The 22,213-nt window shown below is 49.6% G+C and overlaps 2 protein-coding genes across 3 annotated transcripts in view; one reads left to right on the forward strand and one right to left on the reverse strand.

Annotated features, from left to right (window-relative positions):
• The window catches only part of TFIP11 (tuftelin interacting protein 11), a 23,631-nt gene extending 5,376 nt beyond the window's left edge, over positions 1-18,255 (forward strand). Inside the window, exons 3-13 of one of the 2 annotated variants that reach the window (XM_007101921.4) lie at positions 9,237-9,390; positions 9,693-9,849; positions 11,013-11,140; positions 11,541-11,693; positions 13,249-13,776; positions 13,889-13,995; positions 14,658-14,826; positions 15,229-15,472; positions 15,918-16,060; positions 16,463-16,628; positions 17,846-18,255. In XM_007101921.4, coding sequence (XP_007101983.1) covers positions 9,237-9,390; positions 9,693-9,849; positions 11,013-11,140; positions 11,541-11,693; positions 13,249-13,776; positions 13,889-13,995; positions 14,658-14,826; positions 15,229-15,472; positions 15,918-16,060; positions 16,463-16,628; positions 17,846-18,201 — 2,305 coding nt within the window. In that variant the 3' untranslated portion in view covers positions 18,202-18,255. Of the gene's footprint in view, positions 1-9,016; positions 9,391-9,692; positions 9,850-11,012; positions 11,141-11,540; positions 11,694-13,248; positions 13,777-13,888; positions 13,996-14,657; positions 14,827-15,228; positions 15,473-15,917; positions 16,061-16,462; positions 16,629-17,845 lie in introns of those variants that run through there. The other variant, XM_024120555.3, reaches the window with a different exon arrangement.
• An 89-nt stretch (positions 18,256-18,344) lies between these two features.
• Positions 18,345-22,213, reverse strand: part of SRRD (SRR1 domain containing) — a 30,527-nt gene continuing 26,658 nt past the window's right edge. Inside the window, exons 3-7 of the mRNA XM_024120943.3 lie at positions 21,670-21,929; positions 21,485-21,583; positions 19,469-19,623; positions 18,957-19,002; positions 18,345-18,567 (exon numbers count right to left, since the gene is read on the reverse strand). Coding sequence (XP_023976711.2) covers positions 18,358-18,567; positions 18,957-19,002; positions 19,469-19,623; positions 21,485-21,583; positions 21,670-21,929 — 770 coding nt within the window. The 3' untranslated portion in view covers positions 18,345-18,357. The remainder of the gene's footprint in view (positions 18,568-18,956; positions 19,003-19,468; positions 19,624-21,484; positions 21,584-21,669; positions 21,930-22,213) is intronic.

A 22,213-nucleotide genomic window follows, 5' to 3' on the forward strand; every position in this document is an offset into this window, starting at 1 on the left:
ACTTCACTCTGTATGACAAACTCCAGGTCTATCCACCTCATTACAAATAACTGTTTCGTTTCTTTTTATGGCTGAGTAATATTCCATTGTATATATGTGCCACATCTTCTTTATCCATTCATCTGTTGATGGACACTTAGGTTGCTACCATGTCCTGGCTATTGTAAATAGAGCTGCAATGAACATTGTTTGTACCACATCTTTATGCATTCATCTGTCAGTGGACATTTAGGTTGCTTCCATGTCTTGGCTGTTGTAAATAGTGCTGCGGTGAACATTGGGGTACATGTATCTTTTTGAGTTATGGTTTTCCCCAGATATATGCCCAGGAGTGGGATTGCAAGATCATATGATGGCTTTATTTTTAGTTTTTTAAGGACCCTCCATACTCTTCTCCAAAGTGGCTGTACCAATTTACATTCCCACTAACAGTATAGGAGGATTCCCTTTTCTCCACACCCTCTCCAGTATTTACTGTTTATAGATTTTTTGATAATGGCCATTCTGATTGGTGTGAGGTGATATCTCATTGTAGTTTTGATTTGCATTTCTCTAATAATTAGTGATGTGGGCACCTTTTCATTTGCCTCTTGGCCATGTATATGTCTTCCTTGAAGAAGTGTCTGTTTAGGTTTTCTGCCCATTTTTTGATTGGTTTCTTTTTTTTTTTTTTTTTTTTTTTTTTGATAATGAGCTGCGTGAGCTGTTTGTAGATTTTGGAGATTAATCTCTTGTCGGTCACATCGTTTGCAAATATTTTCTCCCATTCTGTGGGTTGTCTTTTTGTTTTGTTTATGGTTTCCTTTGCTGTGCAAAAGGTTTTGAGTTTAATTGGGTCCCATTTGTTTATTTTATTTTTATTTCCATTACTCAAGGAGACAGATCGAAAAAGATATTGCTGCAATTTATGTCAGAGAGCGTTCTGCCTATGTTTTCCTCTAAGAGTTTTATAGTATCAGGTCTTACATTTAGGTCTTTAATCCATTTTGTGTTTATTTTTGTGTATGATGTTAAAGAATGTTCTAATTTCACTCTTTTACATGTAGCTGTCCAGTTTTCCAAGCACCATTTATTGAAGAGACTGTCTTTTTTCCATTGTAGAGTCTTGCCTCCTTTGTTGTAGATTAATTGACCACAGGTGTGTGGGTTTATTTCTGGACTTTCTATCCTGTTCCATTGATATGTATTTCAGGTTTTGTGCCAGTACCATACTCTTGATGGCTGTAGCTTTGTAGTATAGTCTGAAGTCAGGGCGCCTGATTCCTCCAGCTCCATTTTTCTTTCTCAAGATGGCTTTGGCTATTTGGGGTCTTTTGTGTCTCCGTACAAATTTAAAAATTTTTTGTTCTAGTTCTGTGAAAAATGTCGTTGGTAATTTGATAGGGATTGCATTCAATCTATAGCTTGCCTTGGGTAGAATATTCTTTTTGACAATACTGATTCTTCCAATGCAGGATCATGGTATATCTTTCCCTCTGTTTGTGTCATCTTCAGTTTCTTTCACCAGCATCTTAAAGTTTTCGGAGTACAGGTCTTTTGGTAGGTTTATTCCTAGGTATTTTACTCTTTTTGATGATGGTAAATGTGGGGTTGTTTCTTTAATTTCTCTTTCTGATATTTTGTTAGTATATAGGAATGCAACAGATTTCTGTGTATTAATTTTTGTATCCTGTAACTTTACCAGATTCATTGATGAGCTCTAGTAGTTTTCTGGTAGCATCTTTAGGATTTTCTATGTTATGGTATCATGTCATCTGCAAACAGTGACAGTTTTACTTCTTCTTTTCCAATTTGTATTCCTTTTATTTCTTTTTCTCCTCTGTTGAATAAAAGTGGCAAGAGTGGACATCCTTGTCTTGTTCCTGATCTTAGAGGAAATGCTTTCAGCTTTTCACCGTTGAATATGATGTTAGCTGTAGGTTTGTCATATATGGCCTTTATTATGTTGAGGTATGTTCCCTCTATGCCCACTTTCTGGAGAGTTCTTTTTTTTTTTTTTTTTATCATAAATGGGTGTTGAATTTTGTCAAAAGCTTTTTCTGCATGTATTGAGATTATAATATGGTTTTTATTCTTCAGTTTGTTGATGTGTTTCACACTGATTGATTTGCAGATATTAAAGAATCCTTGCATCCCTGGGATGAGTCCCCCTTGATCATAGTGTATGATCCTTTTAATGTATTGTTCAATTTGGTTTCCTAGTATTTTGTTGAGGATTTTGCATCTATGTTCATCAGTGAAACTAGCCTGTAATTTTCTTTCTTTTTCTTTTCTTTCTTTTTTTTGTGTGATATCTTTGTCTGGTTTTGATATCAGAGTGATGGTGGCCTCATAGAGTGAGTTTGGGAATGTTAACTTCCTCTGCAAGTTTGTGGAATAGTTTCAGATGGATAGATGTTAACTCTTCTGTGAATGTTTGGTAAGAGTTTGCCTGTGAAGCCATCTGGTCCTGGATGGCTTTCGTTTGTTGGCAGTTTTTTTATTCAGTTTCAATTTCAGTACCTGCAATTGGTTCATATTTTCTGTTTCTTCCTGGTTCAGTGTTGGGAGATTGTACCTTTCTAAGAATTTGTCCATTTCCTCTAGGTTGTCCATTTTATTGGTGTATAGCTGCTCATAGAATTCTCTTATGATCCTTTGTATTTCTGTGGGGAAGCCCTGCAGTTTTTTTCTTGTAGTTGATTTCTAATCTCATAGTGTTGTGGTCAGAAAAGTTGCCTGATATGATTTCAGTTTTCTTAAATTTACTGAGGCTTGCTTTGTGGCCCAGCATGTGATCGATCAATCCTGGAGAATATTCCATGTGTACTTGAGAAGAATGTGTATTCTGCTGCTTTTGGATGGAATATATTCTGGCTAAAGGTTTTTCAGTTTTATTTATCTTTTCAAACAGCCAGCTTTTAGTTTCATGGATCTTTTCTGTTGTTTTCTTTGTCTCTATTTAATTTAGTTCTCCTCTGATCTTTATGATTTCTTTCCTTCTGCTAACTTTGGGTTTTGTTTGTTCTTCTTTCTCTAGTTGCTTTAGGTGTAAGGTTAGGTTGTTTATTTGAGATTTTTGTTTTTCCTGAGGTAAGATTGTATTGCTATAAACTTTCCTCTTAGGACTGCTTTTGCTGTGTCCCATAGGTTTTGGATTGTCGTGTTTTTGTTGTCATTTGTGGTTATGTAGTGTCCTTCCTTGTCTCGTGTAACAGTGTTTAAAGTCTCTTTTGTCTTATATGACTATTGCTACCCCAGCTTTCTTTTGATTTCCATTTGCATGGAATACCTTTTTCCGTTCCCTCACTTTCAGTCTCTATGTGTCCCTAGATCTGAAGTGGGTCTCTTGTATCTCTAGGTATTGTGTGATTTCCTCTCTGATTTCTTTAGTGATCCCTTGGTTGTTGAGTAGCATATTGTTTAGCCCTCTATGTGTGTTTTTTACAGTTTTTTTCTTTTCTTTCTTTTTTTTTTTTTTTTTTGTCTTTTGGTTGGAGTATTTAATCCATTTACAGTTAAGGTAATTATTGATATGTATGTTCTTACTGCCATTTTCTTAATTGTTTCAGGTTTGTTTTTGTAGGTCTTTTTTCTTTCCTTTTGTTTTCTTCTCTTGTGCTTTGATGACTATTTTTAGTGTTGTGTTTGGATTGCTTTTCCTTTTTTGTGTGTGTACTATTGTAGTTTTTTGGTTTGCAGTTCCCATGAGGTTTTGATATGGCAACCTACACACACACACACACACAGGTTATTTTAAGTTGCTGGTCTCTTAATTTAGATGCATTTCCCATTTCCTGCATTTGTACTATCCTCTTCTCATAGTTGCTGGTTTTGATATCATATTTGATTTCTTTACTGTATGTTTTCCTTTACCGGTGAGCTTTCCCATTCATAATTTTCTTGTTTCTGTTTGTGGCCTTTTCTGCCTCAAGAAGTTCCTTTAGCATTTGCTGTAAAGCTGGTTTGGTGGTGCTGAATTCTCTTAGCTTTTGCTTACTTGTAAAGCTTTTGATTTCTCCATCAAATCTGAATGGGAGCCTTGCTGGGTCGAGTATTCTTATTTTTTTAAAAAAAATTAATTAATTAATTTGTTTATTTGGTGGTGCTGGGTCTTAGTTGTGGCAGGCAGGCTCCTTAGTTGCAGCTTGAGGGCTCCCTAGTTGAGGCTTGCTGGCTCCTTAGTTATGGCATGCGAAGTCTTAGTTCTGCCTGCATGTGGGATCTAGTTCCCTGACCAGGGATCAAACCCAGGCCCCCTGCATTGGGAGCGCAGAGTCTTAACCACTGCACTACCAGGGAAGTCCTGGGTAGAGTATTCTTGGTTGTAGGTTTTTTTCCCTTTTGTCACTTTAAATATATCGTGCCACTCCCTTCTGGCCTGCAGAGTTTCTGCTGAAAAATCAGCTCATAACCTTATGGGGATTCCCTTGTTATTTGTTGCTTTTCCCTTGTTGCTTTTAATATTTTTTCTTTGTATTTGTCAGTTTGATTGATATGTGTCTCAGTGGTTTCCTCCTTGGGTTTATTCTGTATGGGACTCTCCACTTCCTGCAGTTGACTGAGTGTTTCCTTTCTCATGTTAGGGAAGTTTTTGGCTATAATCTCTTCAGATATTTTCTCAGGCCCTTTCTCTCTCTCGTCTCCTTCTGGGACCCCTATAATGCAAATGTTGGTGTGTTTAATGTTGTCCCAGAGGTCTCTTAGGCTGTCTTCATTTCTTTTTGTTCTTTTTTCTTTATTCTGTTCCATGGCAGTGAATTCCACCATTCTGTCTTCCAGGTCACTTATCTGTTGTTCTGCCTCAGTTATTCTGCTATTGATTCCTTCTAGTGTATTTTTCATTTCAGTTATTGTATTGTTCATCCCCCTCCTTCTGGGACCCCTATAATGCAAATGTTGGTGTGTTTAATGTTATCCCAGAGGTCTCTGAGACTGTCCTCATTTCCTTTCATTCTTTTTCTTTATTCTGTTCTGTGGCAGTGATTTCCACCACTCTTGTCTTCCAGCTCACTTATTTGTTCTTCTGCCTCAGTTATTCTGCTGTCGATCCCTTCTAGTATATCTTTTTTATATTTATTTATTTATTTTTGCTGCATTGGGCCTTAGTTGCACGCAGGCTATTCGTTGTGACGTGTGGGCTTCTCTCTGTGTGGGCTTCTCTCTAGTTGTAGTGTGTGGGTTTTCTCTCTCTAGTTGTGGTGCACGGGCTCCAGAGTGCGTGGGCTCTGTAGTTTGCGGCACGTGGGCTCTCTCATTGAGGCACACAGGCTCAGTAGTTGGAGCGCGCAGGCTTAGTTGCCCCGCAGCATGAGGGATCTTAGTTCCCTGACCAGGGATCGAACCCGTGTACCCTGCATTGGAAGGCGGATTCTTAACCACTGGACCATCAGGGAAGTCTCCCTTCTAGTGTAGTTTTCATTTTAGTTGTATTCTTCATCTGTTTGTTCTTTAAATCTTCTAGCTCTTTGTTAAACATTTCTGTGTCTTCTCGGTCTGTGCCTCTGTTCTTCTCCTGAGATTTTGAATCATCTTTACTATCATTACTCTGAAGTCTCTTTCAGGTAGATTGCCTCTCTCTTCTTCATTTAGTTGTTCTTGTGGGTTTTATCTTGTTCCTTCATCTGAAACATATTTCTCTGTCATCTCATTTTGTCCTTCTGTGTTTGTGGTCTCCTTTCCACAGGCTGCAGGATTGTAGTTCCTCTTTATTCTGGTGTCTGCCCCCTGGTGGGTGACGTTGGTCCAGGGACTTATGCAGGCTTCCTGGTGGGAGGGAGTGATGCCTGCCCTGTGGTGGGTGGAGCTGGGTGTTTTCCCTCTGGTGGGGAGGGCTGTGTCAAGAGGTGGCTTTAAGCTCAGTATGACTTTAGGCAGCCTCTCTGCTGATGGGTGAGGCTGTGTTCCTATCTGGCTGGTTGTTTGGACTGAGGCGTTCAGCACTGGAGCCTGCATGTTGTTGGGTGGGGGCAGGTCTTGGTGCCAAAATGGGGACCTCCAGGAGAGCTCACACCTACCAGTGTTCCCTGGGGCCTCTGCCACCAGTGTCCTTGCCCCTCCAGTGAGCCATAGCTGACCCCTGCCTCCCCAGGAGACCCTCCAAGACCTGTAAGTAGGTCTAGCCCAGGTTCCTATGGAGGTACTGCTTTGTGCTGGGTCCCAGTGCACGTGAGACCTTGTGTGTGCCCTTCAAAAGTAGAGTCTCTGTTTCCCCAGCCCTGTGGAACTCCTGCACTCAAGCCCCACTAGCCTTCAAAGCTAAATGCCCTGGGGGTTCCTCCTCCTGATGCCAGACCCTCAGACTGTTTTGGAAGGCAATGTTTTTTCAAGATTTATTTATTTATTTATTTATTTATTTAATTTATTTATTTTTGGCTGCATGGGGTCTTAGTTGCGGCACACGTGGGATCTTCGTTGTGGCGCACGGGATCTTTCGTTGTGGTGCACGGGCTCTTTGTTGTGGTGCGTGGGCTTTTCTCTCTCTCGTTGTGGTGCACAGTTTCCAGACGGCTGGGCTCTGTTGTTTGCAGCATGCGGGCTCTGGTTGAGGTGTGTGAGCTCAGTAGTTGCAGCGCGCGGGCTTAGTTGCCCCACGGCATGTGGGATCTTAGACCCCCAACCAGGGATCAAACCCACATCCCTCGATTGTGAGGTGGATTCTTTATCACTGGACCGCCAGGGAAGTCCCTGGAAGGCTATTTTTAAGTGGGAATGTCCCTGTGTAGCCTGCGTGGGTTTAATATTTTTTTAGTGCAAGTGCTGCCTTTAGAATGGATGTCTGCCACCTCTTTCCTCAGTGTATGCTGGCCGTTATCCCTTTGATAGGTGGTGTGACTGATGCTGTGGTGACCAGAGCCTACACTGGCTATCGAGTGAGGCCTCCTCTTTGCTCTGTGGCTGTCACTGCCGTGTCAGGGGCAGGGTCTGCTCCCTAGCTGTTGGAATAGAAGCCCCCAGATCTGTTTCTGAGCTGTGTTTCTGATCTGTGGTGCAAGGTAGGCAGGATTGGAGCACTCCCACTGGGAGAGAAGCCACTGAGTATTCCTCCATTGGAGCTTTCACCTGTGAATGTGCTCGGTTGTGTCACTCTTCCCCCGCTGCGTGGGCTCACAAAGTACGCTGTTGTTGGCACTGGTCCCACCCTAACTGCAGTGTGCCGGCAGCTGGCCCCGGTGACTCTCAGGCATTGTTTTCACCAGGCCACCAGTGCACATGCAATGAACTCGGGTCCCAGGACCGCAGCAGTGCTGCACCTGGACCTGCTGTGGGGGCAGCTCGGACTCCGGCCTGGCCCAGCCCCGCGTGTATGTGCCTAGGGAGCCCTCGGCTGCTGAAGCCAGGCCTGTTTCAGCTGAGGGGGCGCTCGTCCACTCGGACGTTCAGCAGGAGCTGAATTTATAAAGCCGTCAGCGGAGGTGTGAATCCAGTTCGCGCAGCTGCAAGGAGAGACTTCAGCTCTGCTTCTGTAGTTTCAGGGCCCCTGGGGCTCAGCTGTGGCTTCAGCCCCACCTCTGCGTGCGGGCCACCCACGGGCGTCTGCTCCCGACGCTGCTGGAGCGCACGAGCCGGCTTGGGCGAGCGGGCTGCCTAGACGGGAGCCCCTCCCAGAGCCTGGGGAGGCAGGGGCCGCGCGTCAGGGAAGAGGCTGTGGTGGTGGCCCTGCGCTTCACGTGCCTCGTAAAAATGGCACTTCACTTCTGTGGCGGCCTGGGCTGCTTCCACCAGCATTCCTGGTTGCAGAGCTCTGCACTCCCACCCCTACAGCCTGTCTCTGCACAGCTAGCAGCAGTCCTCTCCCCGGGTCTGTTCTTTAAACCCCACTTTCGGGCAGGCAGCCCCTGCCCGTCCCAGCGGACACAGGCCTCAGGCTGGGGTGTGTAGGGCTGTGGCACAGACCATCCTCCTAGTTCTCACCCTGTCCTGCCTGCCACGGCCCGGTTGCTGCGTTCTCCTCTGAGCCTCCGAAGCTCCTTTTCTGTCCTGGCCGATCTCTCTGCCGGTGACAGGACCTCCCCTCCCAGGGGCACAGGTCCTGTCCTGCTGCTTTTTTTTTTTTTTTTTGTCTTTCTTTTGTCCTACCTGGTTACGCGGAGCTCTTTCTTGTCCTTTCTGGTGTCCGAGGTCCTCCGCTGGTGTTCAGCAGGTGTTCTCTGAGAACTGTTCCATTTGTACATGTGTTCTTGATGTATTGTGGGGAGAGCTGAGCTCCACATCCTCCTACTCTGCCATCTTGACTCAATGTCACAAACGCTTTTTAAAGTAAGTTAATTTTTTATAAACGTAAAAGGAAGGTGGACAGTCACATCATATTTACAATTTTTAGTCAACTATGTTATTGGTAACTTTTTTTTTTTTTTTAGATGTCGGGGGTAGGAGTTTATTATTTATTTATTTATGGCTGTGTTGGGTCTTTGTTTCCGTGCAAGGGCTTTCTCTAGTTGTGGCAAGCAGGGGCCACTCTTCATCGCGGTGCACGGGCCTCTTACTATCGCGGACTCTCTTGTTGCGGAGCACAGGCTCCAGACGCGCAGGCTCAGTAGTTGTGGCTCACGGGCCTAGTTGCTCCGCGGCATGTGGGATCCTCCCAGACCAGGGCTCGAACCCGTGTCCCCTGCATTAGCAGGCAGATTCTCAACCACTGCGCCACCAGGAAAGCCCTGTTATTGGTAACTCTTAAGCCATGGAGTTGACTTGAACACATCAGGCAAAAATGTCAAACGTGATTGATTACTGGGGCCCTTTTGATACGAGTCAATGGGTTGGTCTTTAAAATGGATCCTACGAGGTCCACCCTGAGGAAGTTCTCCGGCCAGCAAAGCTGCTACAAGGGATGCCTGCAGAGTTCTTATGGACCCCGTGGGGCCTTGTGTTTGCCCGCAGGGCCCGCGACTACTCGGCGCCAGTCAACTTCATCAGCGCGGGGCTCAAGAAAGGGGCGGCAGAAGAGCCGGAGCTGGAAGGCTCCGACGATGCTCGAACCCGTGTCCCCTGCATTAGCAGGCACATTCTCAACCACTGCGCCACCAGGAAAGCCCTGTTATTGGTAACTCTTAAGCCATGGAGTTGACTTGAACACATCAGGCAAAAATGTCAAACGTGATTGATTACTGGGGCCCTTTTGATACGAGTCAATGGGTTGGTCTTTAAAATGGATCCTACGAGGTCCACCCTGAGGAAGTTCTCCGGCCAGCAAAGCTGCTACAAGGGATGCCTGCAGAGTTCTTATGGACCCCGTGGGGCCTTGTGTTTGCCCGCAGGGCCCGCGACTACTCGGCGCCAGTCAACTTCATCAGCGCGGGGCTCAAGAAAGGGGCGGCAGAAGAGCCGGAGCTGGAAGGCTCCGACGATGAGGAGAAACCTGTTAAGCAGGATGAATTTCCTAAGGATTTCGGACCAAAGAAGTTAAAAACGGTAGCATTTTTATTGAAGGATTGTGACCTTAGTAATATCCCTGGAAGATCACTTTGGCCCAAGCATCTGCTGGGGGGAGGGTTCAGCTGGAGGCCGGTCGTGTGGGTCTCTCCCTGTGAGGTAGGTTTCCCTGAGGGGTGATATGTGCAGTGCAGTCTGGTCTCTTTCCTGAGACACATCACAGATATGTTTGGTTTGTACAGTAGGATACTTTTCATAATGCTCTGTGACTGCCAGGCCATGTTCCCATCAGCCAAGCTTTCTTTCTTAGAGTTTTCCTTCTTTTTTCTTCTTCTTTTCAGGGTGGCAATTTTAAACCCAGCCAGAAAGGTTTTGCAGGAGGAACCAAGTCTTTCATGGATTTTGGCAGCTGGGAAAGACACACAAAAGGAATTGGACAGAAGCTTCTTCAGAAGATGGGCTATGTCCCTGGAAGAGGCCTAGGGAAGAATGCACAAGGTGCGGTACCCCCACTCCACAGTCTCACACGAGGGTGGCCAGGCAGAGGCCGGAAGAGCAGTTGGGGCGTGGTTTGCCTTTTCTCTGCTTTTTCGCTTTTCTGGCAGCACATGACAGTTGTGCTCCAAGCCACTGCACTTTATCAGAACTCAAGTTACATAAAATACACTTATTTCAGCAGGAGGGAGAGGTTAGGGTTCAAATAGGCTGCAGGCTGACAGGCCGAAAACAGGCCTCTTTCTGGCCCGCCCAGTGTTTCCAAAAAAATCAAACTGGTTGCCAGTATTTAAAAATCTGAATTCTAGATTTGCTTGGCAGTGATTGGTTTAGCTGAATCTTCCTGCCCCAGGTAGCAGCCACGGCCTTATTCTGGAAACCTTCTCCACACCCCAGCCCACTTTCTTTGTTCCTGTTAATGTTTCTGGGCCCTGAAGGCATATGAGTTTGTGGTCCCTGCTCACAAAGGGGCAGGACAGGTAACTATTAGCTGTATGAAAAATCCATGGACTTGAGTGAAGATGGAAAAGGTGACCTGGAATGAGAGGGAGGGACGTTCTCATGTGGCATTTCCACAGTACTAGCTGGAAGGGGTGTGGTGGGAAGTCTGGGGTGAGGGTGGTTCTTCACTGAAATGTTGTGGTCCTGTTGGTGAACTTTTTACAGGAAAAACACATTTATTTCCAAGGCTTAAACATGTTATAGAACAAGTTAAGCATGGGAGACATGAAGTACTAAGGAAGATAGATGGAGTTTCATATTAAATGGCAGCTTCACCTCACTTTAATCACAATTAATATATTATCTGAATTACTGCCCTTTCTGTATTAATAGGCTTCCAAATTAACAAAATGTCGACTCTAGTATGCCAGAGTTTCCAGTTATAAACGAATATCCCCATCCACTAAAAAAATGAATCCAAGTGGAAATGGAAATCTGTATTTAGGACATACATACGGTGATATCAGCAACACTGCTCTGGCAGCGTAAGTGCACAGACACTTCCTGTCACCCGGGAGCGGAACAGTGTTGTGAGGGCAGAAGTGCACTCTCCTTCCTGGGTGGCGCGTCGTCTTGAGTAAGGACCCAGGAGCGTGGTCCCCGAGTGGCTCACACACATGGCAACTGCCGTGACCTGAAGTCTGTCTTTTGCTGAACTTTGTCAGGTATCATCAACCCAATCGAAGCCAAGCAGAGAAAGGGGAAGGGCGCCGTGGGGGCGTATGGCTCGGAGCGCACCACTCAGCCCCTGCAAGACTTCCCCATGGCTGACTCCGAAGAAGAAGCCGAGGAGGTGAGTCGGGAGACGGGCCGGGTGCTGTCTGTGCCCCTTTCAACTGGTGTTTGTTCACCTCGCTCAGCTGCCGTGCGCCATTCACCGTGCTGGAGGCTGGTGTCCCACGCTGAATGGGTGTGGAGCCTGGTGGACAGGGATGTGGTAAACAAGTAACCACAGTGTGGCTGAAAAGAGCAGTAGTGCCAAGAAGTCCTGGGGAGAACATAAGGTTGGGTGTGTGGGGAAGGGGTCTCAGCATTGGTAAGGGTGGGGAGCGGGTGTCAAGCAGTGTCCTTGGCTGGGTTTCGTGTTACACAGCACGGTCCTTGGCACAGAATCTTGTGAAAGTCTCAGTGACCCCACCTGTGGCGAAAAGTGGCCCTTCCGTCTTGTGATGGACTGTATCCCTCTGATGCAGGAATTTCAGAAGGAGCTCAGCCAGTGGAGGAAAGACCCCAGTGGAAGCAAGAAGAAGCCCAAATACTCTTACAAGACAGTGGAAGAGTTGAAAGCCAAGGGCAGGATTAGCAAGAAGCTCACTGCTCCCCAGAAGGAGCTTTCTCAGGTCAAGGTACGGGGCCCGTGGATGCCTGGTCCAGGATGGGGGCTTGGAAGACACAGATACAGTCACCCCACACACGGAGCAGTCACCGAACATTTGCTCGTAAGGTTCCCGCGGGCCTTCCATCCCAGCTGTGTGTGTGCTGCTTCTGTGGCAAGCAGCAGCCTGTGCCCACTCCCCACACTCACGCTCCGGCTCATCACTGTCCCAGCCCTGTGCCAGGCGCTCTTGGTGGCATGAGAGTGCTAAATCGAACAATGTCCCCAGCTTTCTGGAGCTTGCTGTCAGTGAATTTAATGATGCTCCTGTCATTCTGTTGCTATGGATGTTCCTGTTATTCTGTTGCTAGACCTTTAACATTTCTGGTTTGGTTTGGGGCAGGTTAGTTTATGTGCAAAGGCTTGTCTTTGTTTTACAGCTGTTAAGGATAGATTCCTAGAAGCGCAGGCACCAGGTTAAAGTCTTTAAGGCTCTTAAATCATGGGAAGGTTGTCACTTCTCGAGCAGGAGTGGGCCCTCAGGGCATCCCAGCATTGCGTTTAAGATGATTACCACTGTTCTGTACAGATAGTCTCTGAGGCTTTTCCATTACTGTCCCTGGTGGGCAGAGAACATTGGTGACAGATGTCTGTTGTATGGGACATAGCGTGGGAGATACAGTGTTTGTGTATTACAGAAAGTCGAGTGGGGTTCTCAAAGGGCAGGGTGTTGTGTATCAGGTTACTTGGGGACCTGGTGAGAAGCGCAGATGTCCAGGTCACAGCTGGAGATTTTGAGGCTGTAGATCTAGACGGGGCCTGGGGGCTCATGCTCAGTTATTTTCCCCCAGGTATCTCTAATACAGGTGGTTCAGAGATTACACTCTCACCTCAGGTGATGGCGATGCTTCTGTTTCAGCACAGCCACGTTCTCGTTTCCTCAGTCTCCTTCAGACGTTGAAGTTAAGCTCATTTCCTCGGTTGCCTTTGTGGCTTTTGTTATGTTTCATGTTGTTTTTAAATTCAAAAAACAACGATTATTACCGAGCAGTATGCAGTACATTTTAGACAATTAGGAAATAGAGGCAAAAATATTAGAATTACTTTCCTTTCCCATAAATGACCGGTTTTCACACCTGTGATGTACATCCTTCCAGGTGTTTTTGTCTAAATATGCTTTTTTTGGTACCAAAATACAATATTTTGATTGTGTATGTTGTCTCATTGCCTGCTTTGATCAGTACAGCCTCTACTTTTCCATGAAAATAGACTTTCATCTCAACTAAATAGTCCACATTCATATTTCATCAGTTTTGCTAAAAAGTCTTCTCCATCCGGTTGGTCCGGAGGGACCGAGTCAAGAACCGGATGGTTGTTTGTACCTGGTTGTTTTGTCCCTGGAGTCTCTTCCAATCTAGCGCAGCCCAGGCCCCACTGTGAGAAACACCGCCCTTCTCCAGCTCTGCTGACCGGTGTGGTTTTGACACGCTCCCACTAGTGTCGTGCCTTCCCCGGGCTCAGGTGTGTGTCCGACGGGGCAGCAGTGGTGAGCGTTAACCCGCGTGCCCTCTGCCGCTTTCTCCAAGGTCATAGACATGACGGGCCGGGAGCAGAAGGTCTACTACAGCTACAGCCAGATCAGCCACAAGCACAGCGTCCCCGACGACGGGCTCCCGCTGCAGTCCCAGCAGCCGCTCCAGCCCGGCAAGGAGGCCAAGGCCCCCGGCTTCGCGCTGCCGGAGCTGGAGCACAACCTGCAGCTGCTCATCGACCTCACAGAGCAGGAGATCATCCAGAACGACCGGCGGCTGCAGCACGAGCGGGACACGGTGGTCAGCCTGTCCCACGAGCTGGAGAAGATGTCGGAGGTCCTGGAGCAGGAGCAGCGGGTCATCTCCAACCTGAGCAAAGTCCTGGAGCTCGCGGAGGAGTGCGAGCGGCGCCTGCAGCCCGGCTGCGGTGACCCCCTCACCCTGGACGAGTGCGCCCGCATCTTCGAGACCCTGCAGGACAAGTACTACGAGGAGTACAGGATGTCCGACCGCGTGGACCTGGCCGTGGCCATCGTCTACCCGCTCATGAAGGACTACTTCAAGGAGTGGGACCCCCTCAAGGTGAGTGGGCAGGGAGTCCACTGTGCTGCCTCTCCTCCGGGGCGGGCCCGGGTGCGAGACGGGCAAGGGGGCCGTCAGCCGGCTGCCTCTCAGCTGCAGTGTTTCTCCTCAGGACTGTACGCACGGCACCGAGATCATCTCCAAGTGGAAAAGCCTCTTGGAGAACGACCAGCTGTTGTCCCACGGGGGGCAGGACCTCTCCGCAGATGCCTTCCACAGGTGCTCCGGCGGGGGGGCGGGGGTACTGCCTGTATGAGCCCTCGGCCACGTTCCGGAGCTGCTCGGGGGATTTAAATTCATTCAGTAGTTCACCCCACACCTGTCAAGTGGCCGTTGAGGACCTGCCTGTGCTCCGTGCTGCCTTACCCCGGGAGTGGAGAGACGGCCTGTCTCCAGTGAGGGGAAAGGCAGGTGGTAACCAAGCAAGTGGACAGATAAACCCAGGCTGCCACCTGGGTCCAGCAGTAGAGAACGACAAGGGTGCCCACCTGTGTATGTGCACCTGTGGGGGGGGCACAGGTCTCTTGGGGGAGGTGATATTGAAGCTGTGACCCAAAGCATGAGGGCCGTCGGCTGTGCAGATAGAGCTCCAGCTGGGGAAGCACACGACGCTTGGGGCGGGGGGACCTGGCAGCAGCCCTGCCAGGGAGGCAGGTGCTACTGAGGAGACAGGCCCCGAGGCCAAGTGGGCGGCCAGGAGAGCAGGGTCGAGGCAGGCGCACGTCTGGCCAACACACGGGCCGGTCCGATGGTTTTCTGTGACTGGATTGCCCCGCTGTTGCCATTTTCATTCCTACCCTGGAGGTGGGTGGTGGTGTACTTTGCACACGTGGAAACCAGTCAGTGCTTTTAGCCAGCCGCCCTCTGCCTTTCTCACATAGGCTGATATGGGAAGTCTGGATGCCATTTGTTCGAAATATCGTCACTCACTGGCAACCGAGGAACTGTGACCCGATGGTGGACTTTCTGGATAGCTGGGTGCACATCATTCCCGTGTGGATCTTGGATAACATCCTGGACCAGCTCGTCTTCCCCAAGCTGCAGAAGGAGGTGGGGCCGGGCGTGGGAAACGGTTGTCATCAGGAAGCACGGGGACTCGTTTCGCATTTCTCTTCTGCTGTTACAAGGCCCAGAATTCACAGAATTCGTTGTAACGTTAACTCCTTAACTCCAGCCCTTTGCTCAGCACTTTTCCCCAAAACCACCCCTTGATAGGGAATCCATTTACTTGGCTTCTTTAGTAAAATCAGAATTGTGCCATTTCTGAGATTTAATACAGATTGCATGCGTCTGTTGGTGGGTCGGTGTCCCTGTCTGGGGGAAATGTAACGGAGACTGTGTCACCCATACACGCGCCAAAGACGGGGACCTCCGCCAGGAGAGCGTGGGGGTCATAGTGTGACTGCCCCGCAGGCTGCGTGAACTGCTGCCTTTCCCCCACTCCTCCTGCAGGTGGAAAACTGGAACCCGCTGACAGACACCGTCCCCATCCACTCGTGGATCCACCCGTGGCTGCCTCTCATGCAGGCACGCCTGGAGCCGCTCTACTCCCCCATCCGCAGCAAGCTGGCCAGCGCCCTGCAGAAGTGGCACCCCAGCGACTCCTCGGCCAAGCTCATCCTCCAGCCCTGGAAAGATGTCTTCACCCCCGGCTCCTGGGAAGCATTCATGGTCAAGAACATAGTGCCCAAACTGGGTAAGGAAACGGGGAGATGCATCCAAGCCAAGCAGCTTCGGTGCCTGGTTTCTGTGGCTGGCTGGCGGTAATGATGGTGCTGCTTAAAAACATGGCCTTTGAGCCCTGAGCGCATGATATTTCTCAGTATGAGGTGGCATTTTGTGCACTGAGGCCGAATATCGATGTTAACCAGGCCCCTTTCTGCACTAACCACGTCAGACCCTGCCTGCCTCCTGATTGGTCCGGTTTGGGCCTTTGCTGACGGTATAGCCACAGGTATTCTGAAGTTTTTGTCCTCCTACTGGATTCTAAAAATAGAGCTGTTTCTGGATTAGGGAAGAAAACAGTTTTTAAGAATTGCCACAAGCGCTTACCCTTGACCTTTAAAAGCAGCTGGAAGGCCGAAGCAGTCTGGTGGCGCCGCTGCCGTGTGGCTTTGCCTTAGAGGCTGGGTCTCTTCCAGGGATGTGCCTCGGGGAGTTGGCCATCAACCCCCACCAGCAGCACATGGATGCTTTCTATTGGGTCATCGACTGGGAAGGGATGATCTCCGTCTCCAGCCTGGTGGGGCTTCTTGAAAAGCACTTCTTCCCCAAGTGGCTTCAGGTATGCTTTGTTTCGCTCTGTTGGGGGTGTGTTGGGGACAGGGAGGGAGTCGCTGGAGCCTTGGGTGGCAGTGCTGTGGCCACACCGGGAAGATAAACTGCACGGCAAGGTAAGAATGAGGCGGGCAGGAACAGCGAGCACCCCTTTATTGCCCACGCTGTTCTAAGCACTTGGTCTGATTACCTCCCCCCGCCCCGCCCTCACAACAGCCCTGTAAGGTGGGAGGCCGAGGTGCAGTTTACACGCGGGGCACTTAGCTACCGAGCTGGCCCCCTAAAACCCCTGCAGGTATCATCAGCTTGTAGGAGCAGGACCCAAACAAAACAAGTGGCCCCTTTGGAACTTTTGCTCCCATTTGTTGCCACTGCGGATGCAGGTTTCTTACTTGTTCCCTTTTGCCAGGTGCTGTGCTCCTGGCTCAGTAACAGCCCAAATTACGAGGAGATCACCAAGTGGTACCTGGGTTGGAAGTCCATGTTCTCAGACCAAGTGCTGGCGCACCCATCTGTCAAGGACAAATTTAACGAGGCACTTGATATCATGAACAGGGCGGTGTCCTCCAATGTCGGTGAGTGAGGGTTCCATTTTGTGGAGGTCCTGGGCCTGAGCTCCACGTTTCTGAGCATGGAAATGACACAGAGTTTTCAGGTACCCGTGGGCTCGCCGTCACCTCCAGGGCATACAGACTGTTGCCCCCAAGACCCATCACGTCCTTATTTAACGTACTTATTTAGCTAGCAGCCACACCCCCACCTCCTGGGGCTGAGAGGGGCGTTCTTCCTGAGTGGTTGCTCTTCGGCATGTCTTCCCCGGGCGGCGTTCTGTGGCCACTCCAGTGTAACGTGTAATGGCTCATGGCGTGGAGCTGGGGGACAGTCTAACACTTAGTGGCTGCTTAACCTCTTTAGCCCATTTTCTTTACGTAAGGACCCGCTTCCAGGTTTTTATTAAGAACCTAGAGGGACCAAGGGACTGTTCGTTTACTATCTGTTCCCGAACTACTCGGCTCTGGGCAAGTCCCTCTGCCTGGGAGCCACTCAGCCGGTCCTGTGAAGAGGGTGCTCACGTCTCAAAGCAGAGGCCCGTGGAGCGCCTAGTCTGGCCGTGTTTCGCAGTTCAAGGTCACAGAACTACAGCGTGGCAGCTGGGATTGTACTTTCCCGAGGCTTTAATTCTTTCTACTTAGCCTATTACATGAAAACCGAGAATTCATAGACATCTATTACATGAAAACCGAGAATTCATAGACATATACTGCATTTAATGAGGCAAATATGGTCTTGTAGTACCCCTTCATCTGTGAAGCTGAAATATCTGTGTTTCAGCTCCCCAGATATATTTAAAGTTCTTCCAGGGCTGAGGGCCTGTATGGGTAAGTTAAATATATAACTAGTATAGGCCATATGTCTTCAGGGTTCTAAAAGCTGCCCTGGGGGAAGTGTGGAGTGAAAACTAGCACGAAGGGAATGGAACAGTGGCTAATGACTGTCAGGGTTTCCAGCCCATAAGAATAAATCCCTTGCTGATGCTTCTTTATTGTGTGGAATATTTAATAATCTCTGGTTATTAGGTATAACCAGAAATTTTTCTGCGACTGCAGCCAGCTGGCCACACACTTCCCCCAAGGTGCTTGATCATCTGGTTTATTTTAAACCAGTGCTCTGAGGCACTAGAAGGCCTTAGGAGAGGGTGCCTGTGGCATACCCAGCCCTAGGCCAAGTCAGCATCTCCATTTTTGTCATGTTGGGACCTGTCCCTCCTCCCCCCACCCTCTGTATCTGCCAGGTGCCTACATGCAGCCCGGAGCACGGGAGAACATCGCCTACCTCACCCACACGGAGCGGCGGAAGGATTTCCAGTACGAGGCCATGCAGGAGCGACGCGAGGCCGAGAACATGGCCCAGAGAGGCATCGGCGTGGCTGCCAGCTCCGTGCCCATGAACTTTAAAGACCTCATTGAGACCAAGGCCGAGGAGCACAACATCGTCTTCATGCCCGTCATCGGGAAGCGACACGAAGGGAAGCAGCTGTACACCTTCGGCCGCATCGTCATCTACATCGATCGGGGCGTGGTGTTCGTGCAGGGGGAGAAGACCTGGGTGCCCACCTCCCTGCAGAGCCTGATTGACATGGCCAAGTAGACCGCGGCACCTGCCACGGACGGATTTGTGAATAAACAAACGGTATTTTAAATCACCGTTGACGTACTTCCTGCCCTCTCTGAGAGGGGCCTCACTGCGGTCCCTCCGTGGCGACCGCCTCTGCCCAGCAGACAGACACATCACAGCGGGTGCAAGTCAGTCAGTGGCTGAAGCCTCGTCTGTCTTGTTCCTGATGATCTCGAGACCCTCACAGTCCTGGTAATCTGGTTCTTCCCGAAAGGCCCAAGTGTCCGTGGAGAGTTGGGTTAACTTTTGTACAGGAAACCAGTGGACAGAGGTATCATTAAATACATCCGTGTACTGTGAGGTCTGAGGGAACGCCAGCTCCTCCCGTCCTTTCAGAATCTGAGCGGGAAAATTCAAAAGTAGAACAGTAAAACAAAACCTTGAGAGTCCCAGTAAGGCCCACCCTCCTGGGTTGGTTAGATTCCCGTTTTACTATTCTTTTTTTAAAAAATGAGAAAGGTATTTATTTTAAGTGCTATGAGGTGGAAGCCCCAAGGGCAGTGCCTACAGCAGACCAGATACTAAGAATAGAGGAAATAAATGAAGAAAAAATGAAGTGATGCACTAAAACCTCCTAGCTTTCTGGAACACAGACCCCTCGCGAGAGCTGACAGTGCTCTAACCTCGCTGTGCCTTCGGTTAGCCGCTACAGGTGAAGGCAGAATTCTCCAGGGTGATGGAGATGTATGTATGATGTCCCACCCCAGCCCCTTCACCCAGGCAGATACCTTTGCAACATATGGATAATGTTTCTGCAGAATCCTTGTCAACAACCTAGAACAAAAATTTTTTAAAAATCTGATTAGGCGGTTTGAGAGTGGTTTCATTCAACTTAAGACGCAGAAGGGCAAAGGTGACTGAAATAGATCAAAAAATCTTTTAAAAACGTGGGATGCAGAGTAGGTTAAATATTTAGTAGAAGGTGTGAACGCCCCCGTCACTGCCCATTTCATCAGGGAAAAATGACAGCAGACACCGAGGCATCGTGGAGCAGGAGGAGGATGTTATGTAGCTGTAAGAAGAGAAGTGTTGTTTTCCCCATTTTAAAAAGCCGTTTCTGCCTGTCCTAAGGGAAGGGAGGAATTATTGGCAGAAAGACTCCTTAACTTACTTCCCAGCTCCCAGCCTCTGTCCAGGTTCCCATGGAAACGCCTTTCCAAGTGTGAAACGTTTCCCGCTTGCAGGTCTGAGGAGTGGGTTCGCCTCAGGGCCTGGTGGCCCCCGGCGTTCCCAGGCTTACCTCTCCTCGAGTCCCCTGAAACTGTTCCCCACGATGACCATCTTGGAAAGGGCGTCTATGGACCAGTTCCGCCACAGAAGGTTGTTGTAGAGCGCCGTCCCACAGTGCAGCATGTAAAAGACGGTGGGCTCGCCGTACACACTCCGTTTTCCTTCCTGGGTACAACGTGCACAGGTGTGAGGGAGAGGGAAGGGCAGAGAGATAATGGCTGTGAGTTCCCACCACCAAAAGTGAATGTAATTCTGTGTGGTGCTGAAGGGTGTGTTCGCTCGCTTGCGGTCATCTTACGAACGAAAAACGCATCAGATCAACTAGTGCACCTTCAACTTACACGTTGCACGTCACCACAGGTCAATGTAGCGGGACAGATAATGAGCTGAGGGGAAGGCAAACAAGCATCAAGTGGAAAAAAAACTCCTACTATGTTCTCTTGTGGAATAGTTACATTAGTAGTGCGTGTGAAATCTATAGGATTATACGGGACTAAAAGTCGAGAAATCACGAAGCCTAGAAAAAACTCGCGTTTACTTAACAAGTGCGTGTCCCATGAACGCAGAAGGCTCTGGACTAAGGAAGGGGCAGCTTGGGTCCGTGACAGCAGAGGTCACTGTCCCTCAGGTACTGTGTTTTCCTGAGTCACTTTCTGCAGATCCCTATCGTAACTCAGTCCTTTTCAAACGTGCCCTGGGGGTCCAGTCACCGCCTCTTGAGAACCTCTGCTCTATGCCATCTCTGCCACCTCTCCAGCAGGAACCAGCCCCCCGGCCCGTGCTGTCTGGCGCCGGCGACCCTAGGCCTCTCTTCTCTCCCTGCGGCTTCCCCGGCCCATGACATGCTGGCCGTGGTTCCTGAGCAGCGGCTCTGCCCAGGCTGCCTGCAGTCCTGGCTCTCGGCAAACTCCCGGGAGACCTTCAAATCCCAGCTCAGACCCAGGAAGCCTTCCTGGAGCCCCGAGCAGCACAGTGTCCTCGTCTCAGTTCCTAGACATGGCTCTGCTCGCCGTGCACTCATCATGCACCCGTTCACAGCCACAGGCCCTGCAGTGGCGGCGAGCGGCACCCACTGCCCTCGGGCTCCCCAGAGCTCCCTGCCTCGCACAGAGCAGGCACTCAGAGCTCAGGATGACCTGAGCTGGACGGCAGTGTTTTAGGACCCCGCCAACATCAGAGACTGACTCTCCTCTCAGCTGGGCCTAATTTTCGTGTTTCATAATAAGCAGTGAGATGGCGGTTTCAGAACAGAGAGGGATAAAATGATTCTATGATCCCCAAGACAAAGCCTGACGATGTAGCGGTATCTGCCTAGAGTCGCTGCAGCCCTTGGCTTGTGCAATGATGTTTTCTTCAGAGGTCTCAGAAATCTTGAATCCCAACCTTTTTAGGGGGTGCAGGGTAGGCCAAGGACTTAGCCATAACTCTCAGCCAGGTGCTATGCGTGTGACCGGTCTACGGCTTCCCTCCCCCAGGACAGGCACGTTCCAACCGGAAGGACCTCATTTGAGGTACGGAGACTGTGCCCTCTTTATTCTCCTGCAGCAACAGTAAATACCAACTAAGCATAAAATTGGGACACAGTTCTTTTTTTTTTTTTGGTACGCGGGGCTCTCACTGTTGTGGCCTCTCCCGTTGCGGAGCACAGGCTCCGGACGCGCAGGCTCAGCGGCCACGGCTCACGGGCCCAGCCGCTCCGCGGCACGCGGGATCCTCCCGGACCGGGGCGCGAACCCGTGTCCCCTGCATCGGCAGGCGGACTCCCAACCACCGCGCCACCAGGGAAGCCCGGGACACAGTTCTTAACGAGAATTTTGCAAACCTAACGTGTTTGTGCCACTGTGTGATTTTTTTCTTCTGACAGGCACAACATAGGTCCAAACGGGGTAACAGACCAGCCACATACGGACACCCTGGGGAGGAGGCACTGCTAGTACACAGAGCCTGGCGCCCAGGGACAGGGCCCGGGGTCAGCTTGGTGAGCAGCTGCCCAGCCCTCCCTGCCCCCCTCTCTTAAACCACGTACCTCGTTCTCAGTGAGAACAACCACACCAAGGGTGCCAAGAACCGCAATCTCCAGCTGGCTAAACAGAGGGTCATACACCCAGCAGTGACTTCTGGGGATCTGCAGAGGGCAAATCAGTGGCTTAGTCAAAATGTGTGTGCACAAGACCAAGGAAGGAGACAATAAAGAAGGATACCAGAATTTACCTGGCACTTTTCCAGAAAGAGAAGCAAAAACGCGAGCTGGTCTCTAGCTATGACGCAGGTGGCGAAGTTGCCAACGCCGTAACACACACACTTCAAACGGCGGGATCCTGTGACTGGGGTCTCTTCTGGGACGGAGCCAGGGGCCACATCTGACTCACCTGGTGATGAGTCGAGATGCACGTTTCCAAGGGCTTCTGAAAGAGGCCCCACAGGGGCCTTGAGCTGTTCCAGATATTTCCTAAGACACCTGTTGATGGTTCCTGAAAGAGCAGGCCCAGTACAGTCAGAGGGCATGCTCTGGCCCTGAGAACTAAATCATCCACAGACCCGGGGGAAGAGGGCCGGCTTGAAAAGGCTTCAGCTCCTCAGGGAAAAGCGCTGCTGGCCTCGCTCCCAAACATGCCTGGGACGCGCTGCCACGTCCACTCGGAACTGCTGGCTGTGCGGTCCCTGGCTACCCACAGCCTACAACCGAAGGGAATGTTTCAAGCGAAGATCAGGTTTCATTCATGGGCACCGTTTCCATCTAATGCTCATTGTCAAC

This window comes from Physeter macrocephalus, chromosome 19 (assembly GCF_002837175.3).
Source record: "Physeter macrocephalus isolate SW-GA chromosome 19, ASM283717v5, whole genome shotgun sequence".
In the NCBI taxonomy this organism is placed as follows: domain Eukaryota; kingdom Metazoa; phylum Chordata; class Mammalia; order Artiodactyla; family Physeteridae; genus Physeter; species Physeter macrocephalus.